This window comes from Limulus polyphemus, unplaced genomic scaffold (genome assembly GCF_000517525.1).
Source record: "Limulus polyphemus unplaced genomic scaffold, Limulus_polyphemus-2.1.2 Scaffold1285, whole genome shotgun sequence".
Classification (NCBI taxonomy): Eukaryota; Metazoa; Arthropoda; class Merostomata; order Xiphosura; family Limulidae; genus Limulus; species Limulus polyphemus.
Window position 1 is genome coordinate 164,350 of NW_013666895.1, and position 20,954 is coordinate 185,303.

General features: G+C 33.4%; 1 protein-coding gene across 2 annotated transcripts in view; it reads left to right on the forward strand.

Annotated features, from left to right (window-relative positions):
* Window positions 1–20,954, forward strand: part of LOC106462933 (adhesion G protein-coupled receptor A3-like) — a 114,698-nt gene that overhangs the window by 66,768 nt on the left and 26,976 nt on the right. For both annotated transcript variants that reach the window (XM_022390336.1, XM_013922901.2), the window contains exons 5-9: window positions 5,262–5,333; window positions 11,450–11,613; window positions 13,371–13,738; window positions 14,446–14,643; window positions 15,805–15,960. In XM_022390336.1, coding sequence (XP_022246044.1) covers window positions 5,262–5,333; window positions 11,450–11,613; window positions 13,371–13,738; window positions 14,446–14,643; window positions 15,805–15,960 — 958 coding nt within the window. The remainder of the gene's footprint in view (window positions 1–5,261; window positions 5,334–11,449; window positions 11,614–13,370; window positions 13,739–14,445; window positions 14,644–15,804; window positions 15,961–20,954) is intronic.

Genomic DNA, 20,954 nt, shown 5'->3' on the forward strand with positions numbered 1-20,954 from the left:
AGGATGAGGTGTTGTTTGTTTGGAGCTTGAGTACTAGTAGTATAGAACTACAACTTGTACATGAATGACAGCTAGGATGAGGTGTTGTTTGTTTAGAGCTTGAGTACTAGTAGTATAGAACTACAACTTGTACATGAATGACAGCTAGGATGAGATGTTACTTGTTTGGAGCTTGAGTACTAGTAGTATAGAACTACAACTTGTACATGAATGACAGCTAGGATGAGGTGTTACTTGTTTGGAGCTTGAGTACTAGTAGTATAGAACTACAACTTGTACATGAATGACAGCTAGGATGAGGTGTTGTTTGTTTGGAGCTTGAGTACTAGTAGTATAGAACTACAACTTGAACATGAATGACAGCTAGGATGAGGTGTTGTTTGTTTGGAGTTTGAGTACTAGTACTGTAGAACTACAACTTGTACATGAATGACAGCTAGGATGAGGTGTTACTTGTTTAGAGCTTGAGTACTAGTAGTATAGAACTACAACTTGTACATGAATGACAGCTAGGATGAGGTGTTGTTTGCTTGGAGCTTGAGTACTAGTAGTATAGAACTACAACTTGTACATGAATGACAGCTAGGATGAGGTGTTGTTTGCTTGGAACTTGAGTACTAGTAGTATAGAACTACAACTTGTACATGAATGACAGCTAGGATGAGGTGTTTTGTTTAGAGCTTGAGTACTAGCAGTATAGAACTACAACTTGTACATGAATGACAGCTAGGATGAGGTGTTACTTGTTTGGAGCTTGAGTACTAGTAGCAAAAAACTGTTTCATACAAGGGAGCTGTGATAGTCAGGATGAGGGGTTGATTGCTTGGAGATTTATATTAATTACTTATAATTCTCTATAGGTGAGCTGACATCTAGGATGAGGGGGTTGTTTTCCTAGAACTTGATACTAGTAGATTAGAACTATGTGTATTCTGTGCAGATGAGTTGTGACAGTTAGGATGAGATGTTGGTTGCTTTTAGATTGAGTATTGGTAACATACAAGTGTTTCATATGTTCTGGTTGTGACAGTCAGTGTATGAAGTTGTTTGTTTACAAGTATATATATATGAAGTCTGGAGCTGTTGTATATACGCTTGCTATTATGGTCAATTTGCTTTTTATTGGAATTTGATTATATGTATAAAAATGGAAGAAAGAATATTAGGGTAACTGGAAAAATGTATTGCAGAGATGGCTGGTATGGATATTAAAAACTTTAATTAAAATAAAGTACAAGTACTTTATTTTAATTAACGTTTTTAATACCCGTACCAGCCGTCTCTGCAATACATTTTTACTTCAAGTGGGTTTCTCGTCATCATGAATTAGGGTAATTGGATTTTTAATAATAAAACTTTTTCAAGTGTTTTTCTAACAGGTCATCATGACACTAGAATTCAGGGGAGATAAATTATCTACCTAATCATAATAATGCACACAGATCCCTGCATCACTCTTTCAATATCTACTGTAATATGAACTTTTCTTTAGGTGGTGTTTAAAAATAGGTAGGACAATAACTCCTGTTGCAACAAAGACATCTAAATCCAGAAACCTTTATGAATGTTTTGAAAATTTTACTTGAATACACTTGAATATAGATATATTAGATTCTTTAGTTATGGAAGGGTAAAATTTGCACTCTACTTTTCCTTGTCTTGGGGTTTTCTTAGGGCAGAGATTTAAAAATTAACACTAGTTGCTAATTTGAAGTATTTAATTAAGTCCACTTGCTTTAATTAATTACGTAGGCCACATTCATGGTACCATGCAGGGGAGTGTTCACTGGGGTGTTGTGGGGGCAGACCTCCTAGAAACACCACTGATGCTATAACAATTACTCTTGTATGGTCAAACTATGACTCTCTTAAGGTAGCCAAATGCCTCGTCATCTAATTAGTGACGCGCATGAATGGATTAACGAGATTCCCACTGTCCCTATCTACTATCTAGCGAAACCACAGCCAAGGGAACGGGCTTGGAAAAATCAACACTGTCCCTATCTACTATCTAGCGAAACCACAGCCAAGGGAACGGGCTTGGAAAAATCAACACTGTCCCTATCTACTATCTAGCGAAACCACAGTCAAGGGAATGGGCTTTGAAATGAAATACAAAATAAACTCAAGAAATAAAACTACAAATAAAAACAGAATAAACTAAAATTCAAGATAAGTTCAAAACATAATGAAAATTAAAACTGAAAGTAAAACTTGAAATGGTTAAAATGGCATAGAATTAATTGAAACATAGTGCAATCCAACATAAAACAATTAGATTTTGATATGGTTCTTTAATATTAATTCAAATCCAAATCGGCCCGACATGGCCAGGTGGTTAAGGCACTTGACTCGCTATCTAAGGGTCACGTGTTCGAATCCCTGTCCCACCAAATATGCTCTCTCTTTCAGCCATGGAGGCATTATTATGTAACGGTCAATCCCACTATTCATTGGTAAAAGAGTAGCCCAAGAGTTGGTAGTGGGTGGTGGTGACTATCTGCCTTCTCTCTAGTCTTTCACTACTAAATTAGGGATGGCTAGTGCGGATAGCTCTTGTGTAGCTTTGCGCGAAATTCAAACCAAAACAAATCAAATACACATCATTAAAATAAATACAACTAAAAAAACTCTACGTAATGAAATAAAGTAAAATTGTAAGGAAACTGAAAACACTATACTGATTAAAATAAAACTCAGGATAATCATACTCCCCTCCTGGCGGCTGCAAGATCATTTTTGTGGGAGGGCTCAAAGCTACTAAACACAGCACTGGTTATGGGTCTAGTAAGTGTTAAGTCACAGTAGTACTTTGTGTATTCACAAGCTGTATTGGTGTAAGTGTTATCAAAAAGAAGTGAAAGATCAAAGCTTTACCATTTCTGTTTAATTTAATGAAGAAGGCAAGATTTCTCCAAATCTTTGAAGTGTTTGGAATCTGTATGAGATTTTTTGTTCAATATACTGAAGTTTTTTTGCATTCTTGATAGGCAGAAGAATTGCACTTATGTAAATGAGGCCAGTTTTATCACCTGCAGACTCAAGTGCACATTGGAGGCAGGTCTGTCACAAAACAGGGACTCTTTTAAACATCATGCAATGCAAGATGCATATCAGAGAGCAACATACCATTGCTCACTAGAACAATTCATCAGTGCTCCAAGTTCCAATTGGTCAAAACTAGAAAATGAAAGATTCACCACTGTCAAGATGAAATTTGCCCCAATTAATGAAATGTTCATGATTTTGTGGAAACTGTCCTGGTCTAGTCACCCATGAGCATTTCATCTTGAAAGTGGCATATTGTTATTTGGCTTATATTAATTGTCTTGAGGGTTTGTGCACTGTAAATGCAAGAAATAGGAATGCTTGAGTTTAGGCTGCTCCTGAATTAAAGCAGGATTACCATGCACTGCAGTGACTGCAAACATAGCAATGGACTAGAAAATGTTGAGCAGGATAGTGATGAGGATTTGAATGTAAGAGTATTGGTGCAGTCACATAGTGTCTAGAGTCAAAGGTCAAGTAACCATCATACCTTCTAACGAGCTTTTATTTCCAGTGATTTCTTTTTTAAAAGTGTTATGTATTGTATTTTATGAGATATTCCTGTCGTAGAGTTCAAAGATCACCCAGTGTGTTCATGGCTCACTGCAGCAAGAACAGATATTTCCAAACTTCTACAAATTTTATTCCATAAGTGAACTTTGAACATTGTTCTCAGGTTATTACAGTTATGTTAATGGATAATGACAGTGACATCACTGTAATCACATGGATTTTAAATTAACATGAAATACCAATATTTTAAATCCATTTTCTTTACTGTTATCCTTTATTATTTTGTCCATTTCTGTCTTAAGGGGAAACAATACAGTAGTCCAAACAGTCAGGTTATGAACTTTTATTAAATAACCACTGCAATTATGCTTAAGGCAATCTAGGCCTGGCTGTATTCTGTTTGCAAGAACATCAACTAAATGTAAGAATACCTGCATAAAAATTGAAATACTTACCTGAATAAACATATTTTTAATTTAATATTTCTCACATAATTGTTTAAGTCAGGAATGCTCTTCCATTAGTTGCAGGTCAGGAAGTATTTTGACAAGTGTGTTTACTGTAGATCTTCATGGTTGTTATATGTCAATGGTCTTCTACTCTCACTGGGATTAAAATATCTCATCCTGTACATAAATGTAAATTTTTCTTCCATGTACTAAAGATAAGTTACATACAACAAATATTCAAATTCAGCTTTCCAGAAACAGTTTGGTTTAAATCGTATCAGTAATTCTGAGATCAGCATGTCAGACATTTTAGTTCCAATGGCACATATTCAACCTCACTTTAATCAACACACTTTTACTGCCACTAATAATAAACACATTTATGTAATATTCTTTTTACATACCCAAATCAGTCCTTTACTGTGTGACAACTTTCATATCATAGAACAGTAATATCAATCACATTTCCTAATAACGACACACTGACATTAAAATTTACTTACTCCATAGCCAACCTACAACCAACCATATATATAGTTGTCATAGGAACAGATACAATACTTGCCATTAATCATAGACATTTTTTTAGGGCCCTAAATCAATCTATTATGTTAATAACCATTTTACCCATGCATCTTAATTTTTAATATATGTTTAATATTTATGACAGTTGTTACCAAATGATATAGGAGAAACCAGCCCTAAATCAATCTATTATGTTAATAACCATTTTACCCATGCATCTTAATTTTTAATATATGTTTAATATTTATGACAGTTGTTACCAAATGATATAGGAGAAACCAGCCACTTGCTCAATGAATGCACACAAGAACATATGTGTAATGTTTCAGTTGTGGATCAAGATAAGCTTGTAGTTGACATTTTAGCAAAGCTGGCAATTACATTTAAGGTGAATTATGTCTGAAAGTCAAAGGATGAAATAATAAAGATATAACTGGAATAGAACCTCATCTCATTTGGTAAAGTAAAAAAAAGGAACCATATATAAACTGGTAATATACATAATAACCTATATCAGTGTTCTGCTAAACTTTGTGTTTTAAACTAGTGTCAAACTATTCAGATGGTTAAACAAGGTCACCATATCAATAAAAAAAAATTATCCAGCCATGATGTACTGTGATGTTTTACATATATACATGTTTCTCAATTCTTTCAGGTTATTAATTGTGAAATCTAGTGGTGTTTAACATTATTAAATGTTCTGTTTTTTGTTTTTTTTAAAAGAGAGTTAGGTGGGAATGCAATAAGTAGGATTCCAGAAGGATCCTTTAAGGAGCTGCCATCACTTAGAATAATGTAAGTATATCATGACACAAGTAAAAATTATATATTTGTGTGTGTATGTATCTGGAGTTGTATGAGTCTTGTGTTCTCGTCATATTACATAAAATTAAATTACATGTCATATTTCCACAAAGGTATTATGTATCTACTATAAAACAAGGTATATTACAAAGTAATGCTGAATTTACCTTAGACTAACTGAGAAAAGAAATATATAGATTGGACATAAATTGTAATACACAATGAAAACAATCTGTGTTCGTCAGAGACACAAAACACTGTGTGTGCACTTGCATATGGACTCTGGACTGTTGCTTTTCACTGGATTAAACCAGTATCTTTCATCGAGATGTATTCCTGCTACACAATGCACTCAGGATCTGGTATCTGAATGTTATAGTCTAACATTTCTTACTTAATGGGAAATGTTGGATTTACTCACAGTGACTAGTTATTTTTACTCAGATATAAGGAAGACTAAAACCTCAAGATATATGGCCTACCATTGGAGGACACTGGTTGTTGACATTCTTGCAGAACATGCAGCATTAAAGCCATGTGCACACTGGCAGAACAAGTGTTATCTCTGTAAAATAACAACGGAAGAGAAGCAGCTAGAAGGAAATCAACTGAATTTCATGACCATGTGTTAGGCAAAACCTTCACAAACCTAGAACAAATTAAAAATTTGGAAAAATTCTATATTGAAATGAGAAGGTATAAAATGCATGATATGCCTGCATAATTCATATTTATTAAACAATATAAATAAAGATGTGGAGTTTATAAATGTGTATATTTGAAAGTCTGATTTCTGTGATCTTGGTGGTCCTTTTGGTTATAATTTATAAATCCAGTTGCATTTCATAAAATCTGGTAAGATTTATAGTAGAATTAAATTATTTAATACTAAGCTCTATAACAAAAGATGTAAACATGAAAGTTCTAAATTTAAATAATTGGCAGAACTCAAAGTGAAAATTATAAAACTGTAATGTTTATTATCTATGAGATCTGTTAGAAGCAACAGTTGTTGCAAAAGCTTTGCAAACTGAAGCAGAAAACTATTTGGATAAAAATAGATAACTTTCTTTTGTGAAATACTTTTTTTTTTTATGCTTTCAGCTTTATTTATATTATTATTTACAAACCCTGTTCATTATTATTTACTAAAATTTGACAATTTGCAGTAATTTGGTATAGTTTCATCAGTCAAAGATAATTCTCTTTTAAGAGTTTTAATTCATTAATAAAATTAAATGATGAAATGAAGTAGGTAAAAATGCTTTCTACACTCTACTAAATGGATTTATTATGCAACTTTTCAGCCTTAGGCCCACTTCAGGCAAAGATCAAGGCCAAAATATATCCATTTAGTAATAGTGTAGAAAGTATTTTTATCTACTCTTTTTGTTGTTTGATTTTATTAACTTACAGTAATTTTAGATTAGTAAGTAGTTATATGACTGATTTAATGTTCTAGGATCAGTATCGTATATAAAAACAGCTGAACAAACAATTCTTAAGAGACAAACAATACAAAATACTTAAATGGTATCACTATGTTTGACAAAGTTCAAAATCAGACTGTTTATGAAAAAAAAATGTGAAATAAGCAAACAGAATTATAATTAAATATACTGGTGTTACCACCAAGTCAAAAGATAGGTAAAATTTAGATGAAATAAACAAAGTTAAGGACAGTAACCTCTTAAGATTTTAATGATACAGCGTACACATTTCTGTTTTGATGTATGTTGTACATTCTATTTACATTGAATAGACAGTACCAATATTTCACCTCCAGATTTAAAAATTTGTGGAGTTGGGACTTTGGTAATCAATTCAATTTTGGTGATTGTTTGTGTATAATTGGCAATATTTCCTGCTGATGTTGAGAGGTGATTCGTAATTGAAGTACAGACTAGAACTGAGAGATAAAATCAATTATTTATGAGCATTGAATAAATCCATTAGTGTTATGTAAAATAATCAGTTAATTCAAATTATGATTAAATTGATTAATGCCATTAAAATGATCAACTAATTCAAATTATTGTTTCCAGCTATCCAGTAGTTGAAATATTGCCATTATAATTTTTTTTTATTACTTTTGATCAATCCAAGTTTATTCAGCTTAATTTATTAGCATCACAACTCATTAAAATAATCAACTAATCAAAATTAGGTTTTCCAGTCCTTAGAATTTTCAATTTTTAAAACTATCCAAGTAATCCAAATATTACCATTGGGTTTGTTTGTTGTTAACCACAAAGCTACACAATTTGTGATCTGTCCATTGCAGTTTTTGAAACCCAATTTTTAGAGTTAAATAAATGGTTTTTACCCCATGCTGTCTCTTGAGAATAATCAACTAGTTGAATGTAGTTGAGTAATGAGCCAGACAGTTAAATTTTTTTCAAATTCCACTAATTGTCCAGCTCTAGTACAGAAATTGAGCAATTATAAACATGTGACAGCTGGATATGCTATATTCCTGTCCCTGGTGGGAAGGTTGTGTACTTGATGACTATTCTATACACTTGGCAAGTATTGTAAAGTGAGTTATGCATGACAATAACTGTTGATTAACATGACCATTCACTACCTTTAGAATGAACTTGAACTTCAGGGGATCAACTGGATTGGTCAATGGAGACAAAAAAAAGTTAAGAACAGACTTTAGTTGTGCTGAACTTTGAGAAAATTTCAAATATTGCAGTTCGAGTGTACAGCTTCTCAGACTTGAGATCATCTGTACTCTTTACAAATGAGTTATAGTTCCATGCCTCAACCAGTTGTATCTGTACTCTTTACAAATGAGTTATAGTTCCATGCCTCAACCAGTTTATCTGTACTCTTTACAAATGAGTCATAGTTCCATGCCTCAACCAGTTGTATCTGTACTCTTTACAAATGAGTCATAGTTCCATGCCTCAACCAGTTGTATCTGTGCTCTTTACAAATGAGTCATAGTTCCATGCCTCAACCAGTTGTATCTGTGCTCTTTACAAATGAGTTATAGTTCCATGCCTCAACCAGTTGTATCTGTACTCTTTACAAGTGAGTCATAGTTCCATGCCTCAACCAGTTGTATCTGTACTCTTTACAAATGAGTCATAGTTGCATGCCTCAACTAGTGATTGGCAGGTTTATGTTTGGTAATGTAGAGGTGAACAAAATGCTCCATGGAAAATTGCTATAGTGGCAGTTCAGATATAGTATGCAGAAGCATTGGTGTGAATTGATGTGCAGATTTTTTTTTGTCTTTTCAAGGAATGGAATTACTGATAAATGATCCATTGATGTGCTTATTTAGCCCAGATATAGGACTTTTTGTGAATATAGTCAGACCCAATTTTGTCCTGATTTACTTCATTCTGTTATGACTTTGATGGACTACCTCAAACAAGAAACTTTGGAGGTTATGAGTTAGGATTGTGATTTACTACCATGAACAAGAAACTTTGGAGGTTATGGGTTATGACTATGATGGACTACCGTGAACAAGAAACTTTGGAGGTTATGGGTTAGGATTGTGATGTACCACTGTGAACAAGAAACTTTGGAGGTTATGGGTTAGGATTGTGATGTACTACCATGAACAAGAAACTTTGGAGGTTATGGGTTAGGATTGTGATGGACTACCATGAACAAGAAACGTTAGAGGTTATGGGTTATGACTATGATGGACTACCTCAAACAAGAAACTTTGGAGGTTATGGGTTAGGATTGTGATGTACCACTGTGAACAAGAAACTTTGGAGGTTATGGGTTAGGATTGTGATGTACTACCATGAACAAGAAACTTTGGAGGTTATGGGTTAGGATTGTGATGGACTACTGTGAACAAGAAACTTTGGAGGTTATGACTATGATGGACTACCGTGAACAAGAAACTTTGGAGGTCACAGATTGGCTAGAACATCCGGTCTGCAAGGAAAACATACTCATTTTGTAATACGAAGAGCATATTTCAGAAGTACCTCACAATTAGATCATTATTTAGTATATAAATTACATCATTATTTAGTTTATCTAATCAATGAGATACTAAAACTTTAGACTTACCACTATAAAAAGAATTATGTATGTAAAAATGTATAGGTAATGTATATTGTTTAGTATCCCTTTCATAAATTATAATCTGTTTTTGATAGTTATATGATTTAGTGGAGTTGTATTACAACCAGTTGGGGTTTTGCTGTACAACCCAAAGTTCTATGCAACAATCATATGGATGTAAGAATGTGTGATAATGCCATAAAACAAAAACTGAAACATAACAATGAAATTATTTTATTCATTGTTGGATTGGACCTTAGTAGCAAATAAAGAGCTGGAAAAGCATGATTTTATTTTACTGATGTATTTTTATATACTGTAGTATGGTAATATGCATGCTTAATATTTACTGATGTATTTTTATATACTGTAGTATGGTAATATGCACGCTTAATGTTGAGCACAATGTAGGTTATGGTTGAGAGATTATAGAAATTCTCACCTGAACATAAATTTTATCTTTAGTAGTATTTTGTAATTTTACAGCAAGAAGAATTTTGTAAAGTATGTCTAAAATATGGTATTGGACTGGAGCTTTATACAATAGTAGGTATATTATTTTACCTAGATGGGAATAGGCTCTGCTCAATATACACACTTTTACCTTCCAAAACGTTTGCTTTCGGGTAGATCTAAAACAGATAAATATATTTTCCAACAACTTAGAAGATCATAGAAAGCTGAAATTGATTTTTAGTGAAATAAGCTCAGAATCTATGCCCAGTTGCTCTGAAATGGGTGAGCACAAAAAGTATGAAATATTTGAAAACTGTGGTAATTTTAACATCATATAATAGAATAATCTTTTCTTTACCCAAAAAATGTTTCAAGGCAAAGTTGAATAGCCTGAGAACAAGCTCCTTTATATCCAATACAAACATTTCTGTGCATGATATTTAGGAAATCTGTATGTGCTATCTAAAATTATTCATTTATTTTAGTGCATTCAAATACACAGTTAAAGTCAATAATGACTCAATCTAATTTAAATTACAAAAGAAAAACAAATGTTAAATCAAGATGAAGAACCGTCAAGTCACTAAAATGATATGTGGTGGGACGTATTGGGAACATTGGCCAGTGGTTTGTGTAAATAACTCTGAAACGTAATACTTCATTGACATGCAGGAAGTATAAATTGTACTATAACTCGTGAAGACGAAAAAAAAAGTGTGTCAAAATATATAACATGAAAGGAGGTTTTTAATTGAAGCTGTTGATGGCTTTAATAAACTTTTAGTTCTATAAATATGAACCATTGCATTTTAATTATTTATATGATATGAATACATATCTAAAAATGGGCATGAAGAAATTATTTTACACCATGCATGTTCATTGTAGAGCTGGGCAAGTTAATTGATTAATTAGTGTTTCCAGTTGATACTGTTTTAAATTGTTGCAATAAGAGATTAATGTCATGAAAATACAACTAATCAAAACCGATTATTACTGTTTCTGATTATTCCAATAGTACATTAATCGAAATTGCAATTGATTGATTAATTTCATGCAAATACAACTAATTGAAGGGAAGGCAACTGGCTGGCAGCACCTGCTACCACCTCATTCGTTACTTAAGTGTTAAATAAAATGTAAATTTACTGTTGTTGTTTTTTGTATTGTGTTATTTTTCTAATTTTATTTGATAACTGTTTTGTTTAGTGTTGTATAAGCATGTATGGACCTATGGCAGCTGATCTAAACCCCCACCAATGTTTTTCCTAAAAATTAATAACTTTAATGTCATATTAGCAACCATGAAACTAGAGGAGGGAGTCTGGACCCCTTTATATCTACTACCTTGATTGCTTTCTCTAGCATGCTTGTGTGTAGTAACCCTACAACTTCTGTGCCGCCTAGCAGACTGATCCTTTCGAGAAGATTGTGGATCAGCACACGTACATTAAAGTTTTGGCAACAAAAAACACAAAAGAAAAATAGAAATAGATTGGATTCTATTGTATGATAATTCCTATTATATTATAATTATTGCAAATTAAGGAAATTTAAAACTTGGTTTGTTTTTATTTCAATTTGTACTTGTTTTTTTTATTTTGCAGAGGTCTTGAAAAAAACCCCTTAATATGTGACTGCCAGTTATGGTGGCTTGTTGCCTGGGCAGTGTTGGACAAAAATCGAATAACTCTCAAATCTACTTGCAAGATTCCACATGAGTTTGAGAATACTCAGCTTGTTGAAATGAAGAAACATGACATGCATTGTAGTAAGAATTTTTTTTTCATAAACATTTCTTTTTCATTTTAAACTTCTGTTTAAAGGAAATTTTACATGTCTTTTTGATTACAATTAACAAAATTTAAAGACACTTATAGTTGATTGTGATTCAACAAGGTAAAGTGGTAACAAGTTACTTGTGATTCAACACAGTAAAGTGGTAACAGGTTACTTGTGATTCAACACAGTAAAGTGGTAACAGGTTATTGTGATTCAACACAGTAAAGTGGTTACTTGTGATTCAGCACAGTAAAGTGGTAACAGGTTATTGTGATTCAGCACAGTAAAGTGGTTACTAGTGATTCAGCACAGTAAAGTGGTTACTTGTGATTCAGCACAGTAAAGTGGTAACAGGTTATTGTGATTCAGCACAGTAAAGTGGTTACTAGTGATTCAGCACAGTAAAGTGGTAACAGGTTACTTGTGATTCAACACAGTAAAGTGGTAACAGGTTATTGTGATTCGTGATTCAACACAGTAAAGTGGTTACTTATGATTCAGCACAGTAAAGTGGTTACTTGTGATTCAACACAGTAAAGTGGTAACAGGTTGCTTGTGATTCAGCACAGTAAAGTGGTAACAGGTTACTTGTCATTCAACACAGTAAAGTGGTAACAGGTTATTGTGATTCAACACAGTAAAGTGGTTACTTGTGATTCAGCACAGTAAAGTGGTAACAGGTTACTTGTGATTCAACAGAGTACAGTGGTTACTTGTGATTCAACACAGTAAAGTGGTGACAGGTTTAATTTTGGTTCAACACAGACTAAAGTGGTAACAGTTTAATTTTGATTCAACACAGACTAAAGTGGTGACATATCATTTCAGTTTTTGTTGTTTACAGTATTAACTGGTAACAGACCCATTGTGCATGAGCACTTAGAAGTGCTATCAGTTTAGTATTATGTTACTTCTGAATAAAGGAGAGTTTATAGTGAAGATGCAGATTCAGTTGCTTGTACATTTACATCCATTAGAAGCAAGTGTTTTTCTCACTAAACTTGTGAATTAAGAATACAACAATATCATCTTATGTAAGCAATCATTAAGTGTTAATGTACTTAGAATTGTTTATGTAGATATAATTATGTATAGTGAGTAGAAAGATACCAATAAATGTATTGTGCATACTTATGGGTATAATCTGTGTATATATTTGTGTGAATTGATTAGAAATACTTGTGAAATTCAGATAAAATTTGTATTTTTTACTGTCACATACTATATATCACAAGATTGTTCAGCATTCTTTATTGTTTACACTGAGTTCATGAATTATTGTATGAAGTAAATGTTTCATCAGTTAAAATCCACCTGATGCTCTATTACTTTTGGTATACAACCTATTTTGTTTTTGAAATGCTGTTATTGAGAAGTGAATGCTGGTTTGTGAAGTTAGAGCTCATAGTAACTAAGCATGAAAGCAGTGTTGTTTTTATTATTAATAACAAGTTAACAACATAATGAACTGAAAAAAATGTGATTTTCAGTTAGTGTGAAATTAGTTGGAAGCTGACCATGATAAAAGTGATGACATGTAAGTTAGTGTAATTTATTAGCATTAACTTTATTATTGACAAGAAGTATGATAAAATATACCACTTAAATGTGTAAACAAACCCAAAAGTGTGGTAGATCTTCACAGATCTAATTTGTCACGTACAAATGTAGTACACCTTATGAAAATTTACATGGGAACTTGTCAACTTCAATAAGTTGTACATAATATTGTATTTAATTTTCCAGATTGGCCTCTCCAGTTGCCAGTGTTTGAATTACAGCCAAAAACGAACCAGCTAGTTTTTGCAGGAGATTCTCTCACCTTCTTGTGTCGCGTATCCAACATAGAACAAGATACTCACTTAACCTGGATTCAGGATGGCGAAACAATCATGGCCGATCCACTAGGAAGTGTTCTGATTGAACAACATATGAATGCAGATAAAAGTGTCATTGTTAGTTCCCTGTCTCTAAGGCAGCTTCAGACAGGTCACTCTGGGTCGTGGATGTGTCATGTAGAGACATCAAGAGGGAATGAATCACTTGGTATCAGAATCGTTGTTGTTGCTGAAAATGCAGGTCGTTGTCCACGCACTGTGACTTCAGATAATAAGGTTTAAGTGTGGTTTATCAAATCTATTGTACAGAAATTTAACAATTTTCTTGTTTTTGTGTAGCTTTGTTATTATAAGGGTTTGATACATTTGATATTGTCATACATGTATATGCATGTAAACAGAGAGAGAGAAAGAGAAAAAAAATATACTTGTTGTTGTAACTTAGTTCTCTTAAAGTTTTTTTTGAGTAGAAGTTCTTATTCTAAAGGTATTTTTTATGGAACCTATTTAAATTTGTACTGTTTGTTTCTTTGAGTATAAGTTGTTATTCTAAAAGCATATATGTATGCTTTTACCTTTTGAAATTTTATTATTTGTTTCTTTGATACAAGTTGTTATTCTAATGGTACATTTTTTAAGTTGTATTATCTGTCTCTTTGAGTATAGGTTATTATTCTAAAGGTATATATGTTTTTAAGTTGTATTCTGTTTCAAGGACAGATCAAATAAAGGTAATATCTGATATTACCTTTATCTGTTCCTTTTAAAGCCACTTTATTTCATAGTAAAAAAATAATAAACAAATATTTATTTCAAGTTACAAATGTTTTTGTGATTTTAAAATCTATTTTAAACAGAAAATAGAAATATATTGTTAAAAGTAACAAATGAGATATATCTGTACTATTTATTTCAATGTATGATTAGTGTTGAGATTTGATTATTGAAGTCACCAAACAAGACATTGCATATAATTGTTACAGGGGCAGTATGTGTGGCCCGAAACACTGGCAGGAATAACTGTGCAGCTTCAGTGTATGGGAACGCCATCTGGTGCCTTAGGATATGGTATTGCACATGCTTATCATACCTGCACGGCGAAAGGTGTGTGGGAAGACTTGAATACGTCAGGGTGTCCTTATGTCTCTGAAGTAACAAAAGTTTTGTATCAGTTTTCTAAAGTAAGTAAGAACAAACTAATGTATATACTCTTTCCTTTTAAACTTGCCTTAAAAGTATTTTTGAGCTGTTTTAAACCCTAGTGTCATATTATCACTTAACTTTGTTATAAAGTATGGCAATATGTAAGGTTTTATCTGCATGTAAGTAACTTTACTGTCTCAAGTGAACTCTAATACCTGAGTGTCGGCATCATTATTTTCTCAAATGAGTTATCTGATACCTGAGTGTAGGTGACTTTACTGTTACAAGTGAACTCTCTGATACCTTAATGTAAGTAACTTTACTGTCTCAAGTGGACTCTGATACCTGAGTGTAGGTGACTTTACTGTTACAAGTGAACTCTCTGATACCTGAATGTAGGTGACTTTACTGTCTCAGAGTGAGTTATCTAAAACATAAATGTACGTAACTTTACTGTCTCAGAATGAGTTATCTAAAACATAAATGTAGGTAACTTTACTGACTCGGAGTGAGTTATCTAAAACATAAATGTAGGTAACTTTACTGACTCAGAGTAAGTTATCTAAAACATAAATGTAGATAACTTTTCTGTTTCAAGTGAGCTCACTAATATCTGAGTGTTTTATCTTTACTGTCTCAGAATGAGTTATCTAAAACATAAATGTAGGTAACTACTGTCTCAGAGTGAGTTATCTAAAACGTAAATGTAGGTAACTTTACTGTCTCAGAGTGAGTTATCTAAAACATAAATGTAGGTAACTTAACTGACTCAGAGTGAGTTATCTAAAACATAAATGTAGGTACCTTTACTGTCTCGGAACTGAGACCTAAAACAATATAACTGGTTTATTTGCTTAATCTTTTTGTATTATAATGTTACATAAAGCTCACAAAAATAAATTGTGTATACTTATAAGCCTGAGCTAATATGCAGAGTTCAACACTTTTTTTAAATGTTTCAGTCATGCTCAATATATTAGTTTATCAGGTTTATAGCAAATTAAAGCCTATTGTGTTTAACAATAAATTATAAAAAAATATCAATTTCTGATTTTTGCTTTTCAAAAAACTTGTGATTCTAAAAACTTTGTAAGGCAGTTCTAAATTTTGTATTCTGTAACAGATAAATGACACAACAGTAGATTTAAATCATTTGAAAATAATATCTGCATTAGCAATGAAAGATATTTTGGTTTCAGACAAACTTAACCTTGAGTAAAACCAACGTTGTTGACAGTGTGAATGGCTTGAGAAACTACACTGGCAATGGTGACAGACTTCATGACAAAATGGATGTTGTTTTTATTGCAAGAACTCTTGAAAATTATCTGGAATTTGTTCCTGAATACAAAGAGGTAATTTGAATTGTTTTTTCATTGTTTAATGTTTAGTAATGCTTGTTTAACCATTTACTAAATGAAATATATAATTCTATATGGGAGTGAATTTCATTCAGTCTTTAGGTATTTTCCCAATGTTTCTTTTGAATTTATGGACATTTTTTGTGATTTTGGTTGGATTTGATCTCGGTTGGTGTGCTAGACTGTGGGTCTACAGGACCATTGTAATGTTTCTGTTAATGCAAGAAAAAGAAAATATTGTGATCTTCACTTTAGAGCTGTGGGTGCATTATAACAGTGACAGTGAAATCCCACTATTAAGTCAGACAAGAGTAGCCCAAGAGTTGGTAGTGGTATTGACTAGCTGCCTTCTGTTTAGTATATCAACTCAAAATTAGGGCAACTAGTGCAGATAGCCCTCGAGTACCTTTGCACAACTATCCAAAACTAGAACAACCTCTTCACTGTACTACTTTCTTTTTGTTTCAGATTTGGAAAACCTTTGTGGATAAGTTGTATCATACTTAACATGTGGATTGTATGTATTTCACATTACCTTGCCAATATAGATCAATAAGCACTGCATTTATTGGACTATGGCTGATACTTTGCAAGGTTTGAAAATGATGCTCTTAAATGGATCTTATTCAAAATGATTTAATTGGTGTAGGTATTAGATCAGGATTGCTCATTACACATGGCTTTTCATGATGTATGTCAACAACTTGTATATCCAGTCATCATGTCCCTGGTCTGCATCTACACAGGTTAATAGCTCCTTGTTGCAATTCATTTAAAGTGTGGTGATTTGGTGCAGATGGTGCCTGAAATGGATTCATTCTTAGAAAGTAACATTAGATGTCTGATACAAAGTTCTTTTCATAATTATAAAAACATGCAAGGCATAGAATTTTAAGCATATCAGTAAAACAAAGAAAGGCATGATTTTAGTAAGGATACAAACAGGCTGTCAGAAACTACTTTTTAGTAGTATATATAATAATGTAAATATATAGGTGTGTTGAGCTAAGGATTCTTCTACAATAGATGTCTGTAACTTGTTGGTGATAAATTTGACAATAAACAAACAGCACGCACTCCACTTGTTTTTAAAATAATATAGATAATCAAAACAAGTTAAGAACGTATGTACAAAATTCTTAATACTTAGTTGTATCTTAAACACTATACAGTTCTCTTCTTCTAGTCAAAAGTCCACTTAGGCCTATTCAATTGCTTTAGAATTCAGTTGGCAAACTGAACTATTTTACTCTATTTTTATTTCAATATTATCCATACACAATTCACTTATGCTGTCATGTTAACTTCTGATAATCATCTGCCCTTTTGTCAAAGTACTACACACAGGCAGGTTCAATTATTTTAGAACATCCTTTGATGAGACAACTTATTCTTCTTATCTCTTTTAAACTTTTCACTCTAACATATCAACTGTTAGGCCATTAACTCCCACAGTGGTTAACTTTACATTTTCTAACTTTTTTCTGACCAAACTTCTCTTTCATGTGACTTTACTTGTACTCCGTTTCTGCTTGTCTGATCGCAATTATTTATATGTCTGTCACTAAGGCCTTCTAGAAATCGCCATACACAGCCTTGACATCAGTGGATTCCAAACACAACATTTGATAGCTTCAACATCAATGAATTACAGACATAAAATAACTTAATTAATAATACTATCTACACTAAACAATTTTATATCTGACACAGTCTACCATTCAAATATTGAAGGTGGTGAAGAAAGTTTAACAGCTTGACTTTGGAAGTAACCCAAGAATACAATGGTTCCTTTCAGCCAAAATTGGAATCTCTCTTGGAACTACAAACAAGATAATTCACATGGATTTAGATTCACAAGATTCTTCTGAAGCATGTTGCTAAATAAAAGATCAACTGTCAGAAGCCATGCAAATTGAAGTAGGTCATCACAATCGAAGAAGCATATGTCTGTTTATATGTCTACTGAAGTCTGGGCAATTTATCATCATCTTGCCAGTGATACAAAATTTCAAACATAGCACAGAGCATGTCAAGAAAGTTTCCTATATGGTCTATAGTGGTTGCAGATTATAGTTATAATCATAACTTAAACATTCAAAGAAATCAAAAATATACTGTAAGGAAACATCATTTTTGTGTGAACTGGATACGGTAGGATATGGCTCTATCAAGACAAAATGTCTGACTGCATGTCACTCAAATTCAACATGCCAGTTCCTCCACAAGATGCAAATAAAAACAGGAATTTGTGCTATACCATATGCCAACACCTTTCATGGGTCCTGAGATGTCATCATCTACTTACAGCTTATGGATTTTTGAAAGCATCTAAAGAAGAGGGCAATAATGTTGATCTTAGTGTATTGTAAAAGTCTCCTGCAGTAGAAATTGAGCTGCAGAGTAATAGGCCAAATCCAGGGCTATTTCATAGAATGTCACCTGTGGTGGAAAAAAAGGGTTATAAAATATAGGCTCTCTCATCCATACATCATTACAATAGGCCATGAGCACCCTGCTTTGTAATTACTTCATTGTAAACTATTTCATGTGGTTGAGTTTTCAGGTCAAAAACTTAAATGGTTTCATATTTTCCTTTTTATTTAATTTAATTTAATTTGGAATGTTTGGTCATGTTGGTTTACAATTAGTCAATATCTTCATGTTGGTTTGTTTTTTTGCTCTTGCTGTTTTATTATTTAAACTTTTTAAGCTCATAATGTAAACATTGGTGATACTTCACAGTGTATATATCAGTAGTCAGGTTTTTTCCTTAAAGTTTTCAGTAGCAGCTGATATTGTTTTTGCTCGGATATTAAAATCACTAATATCAATTTTAAAAAATGTTAATAATTTATTAATCAGTGTTTCAATTTATATCTTTATTGATTTACACCCGAGCTCAAAACTATTCTGATGAAGGTGTTAGCCAAAACACTGATTTTGATCCTGTACTTCCCTCCTCTCACAAGATTAGCTTTTCCAATTTTGTGCTGCCCTCTATATGCGAACTCTTTTATAATCCATGCCATAAACCTTCCACACACCTCTATTGGAATCAAAGATTCCAACATGCTTCTCTTTCAAATCATTATGTGTCATCTCCCCACCAATAGGAGAGTACTACTATCACATAATGCATGACTCCCTCTATGCACCACTATCGAACCATCACTTCTCATTTGGCAGTGCTTGAATTCAGACATCTTTCTTTTTGGTCCTTACTTCTCGAAGTGGGTTTAACTTAATTTAATATACTTTATTTCAAGAATATTTTTTTGCTTTATTTTTGAAAGCGTTTGATTTACTCGTGTTTTCCCGCAAATGTTTTGCTTGCTTGTTTGATATCAAGCATGAATTGTGAAGTTAACATTACCACTTTGGATACATCTCATTTGTCTGATGCCTTACTTCAAGCCACAGGTGTGAGTGACCTGTCGGGTGAATTATCAGTCTTTAATCGCAGGGAGATTGCAAATTATATGGGAGAACCTATGTCTCCTGCTGTTGCCCCACTTCCTCCCGAGCCTTTCAAGCCTGGCCACGCTCATGGGGATTTTGATTGTTTGTTTCCCACTCCGTAGTTTGCCATGCCTTCCTAAACCCTACCTGATGATTTTGTTCAGCCCTCATGGGCTTTATCTCAGGTATTTGATGTTTTGTCTATTGCTTCTATTTCTTATGACCCAAATCCTTTCCTATAACATGATTCTGCCTCCCAACCTTATATAGTTTCCACGCCGTCCCCTGATTTTCAAGTTCACACTGAGCATTTTGCCTCCCAAGTAGATGATGACATTAGTATGTCTCATCCCCCACATGCTTCCAATCAGTCTGCTCCCTTGCTTACCATTTTGGTTCAGTTTTGTCTGTTTGGAGGGGGTGACTCGAATCTCCCATTCATCTTACCCGTAACCAGTATTCCCGCCTTCATCTTACCCTAAGGACTCTTTTGCAGTACCTCTCCTCAATCCATCTCCTGTCTGAAGATCTTTACAGGAACCCTGAGGGGTTTTCTATCTGAGGCGGTGCAAGACTTCCTCACGCAACACGCTATCGAATCTGCTCCATGCGGTTCATAGGGGTTTTACTCCCGCCTGTTTGTAGTTCCCAAAAAGCCTGGGGACTGGAGGCCAGTGATGGACCTGTCCTGTCTTAATTGATATGTTAACACCCCATGCTTCACCATGGAATCCTACCTTACTCTTCAGTGGGCTTTTTCTCCAGGCCTTGGGATGACCAAAATGGATGTCTCCAATGCTTATCTGCATATTCCCATATTGGAGGATTCTCGTCCTTATCTTTGGTTTGTCCATTGTGGGGTGGTGTATCAATTTCATGGCCTACCCTTTGGGCTGGCTTTGGCGTCGTATTTTTTCTGTTGGGTGGTGCGAACCTTCGCTCTACATTTTCATGCCCTGAGGTTGCACTTTCACTTTTACGTGGACAACTGACTCCTTCTCACTCATTCTGAATAAAAACAGTTTTGATTTCTAATAAGTTGAGTTAGATTGTTGTTAAAAAAATCATGTTTAACAACATATTGTATGACTTTTTTTTGATGAAGTTTGTTTGAAGTAATCGTTGTTGTCACCTGATGGGTCAGTGCTAAGTTTACAGACTTACAACACTAAAATCAGTGGTTTGATTCCCTGAGTTAGACAAAGTGCAAATAGCCCACTATGAGCTTTGCACTAAGAATGAAGCAACAACAATAATCCTTGTTTTTATACTCGCCTTTATGCTCTTTCATTGTAAAGAATTTAAATTGTATTAATTAAGGATTGATACTCATACATTGCTCTAGCTGTCGAAAATATACTCAGTGACTTCTCTCCCTAATCATGCTGAGTGACCCATGTAAAACTTTGTACACTCAATGAGTGGCATACTGGATGTTTCATATCAAACTTTATATAGGTTTCATGATACTTTTGGCATGGTTATATGCTCAGGATTGAAATAGTTACATGTTATAACAAAGTTCT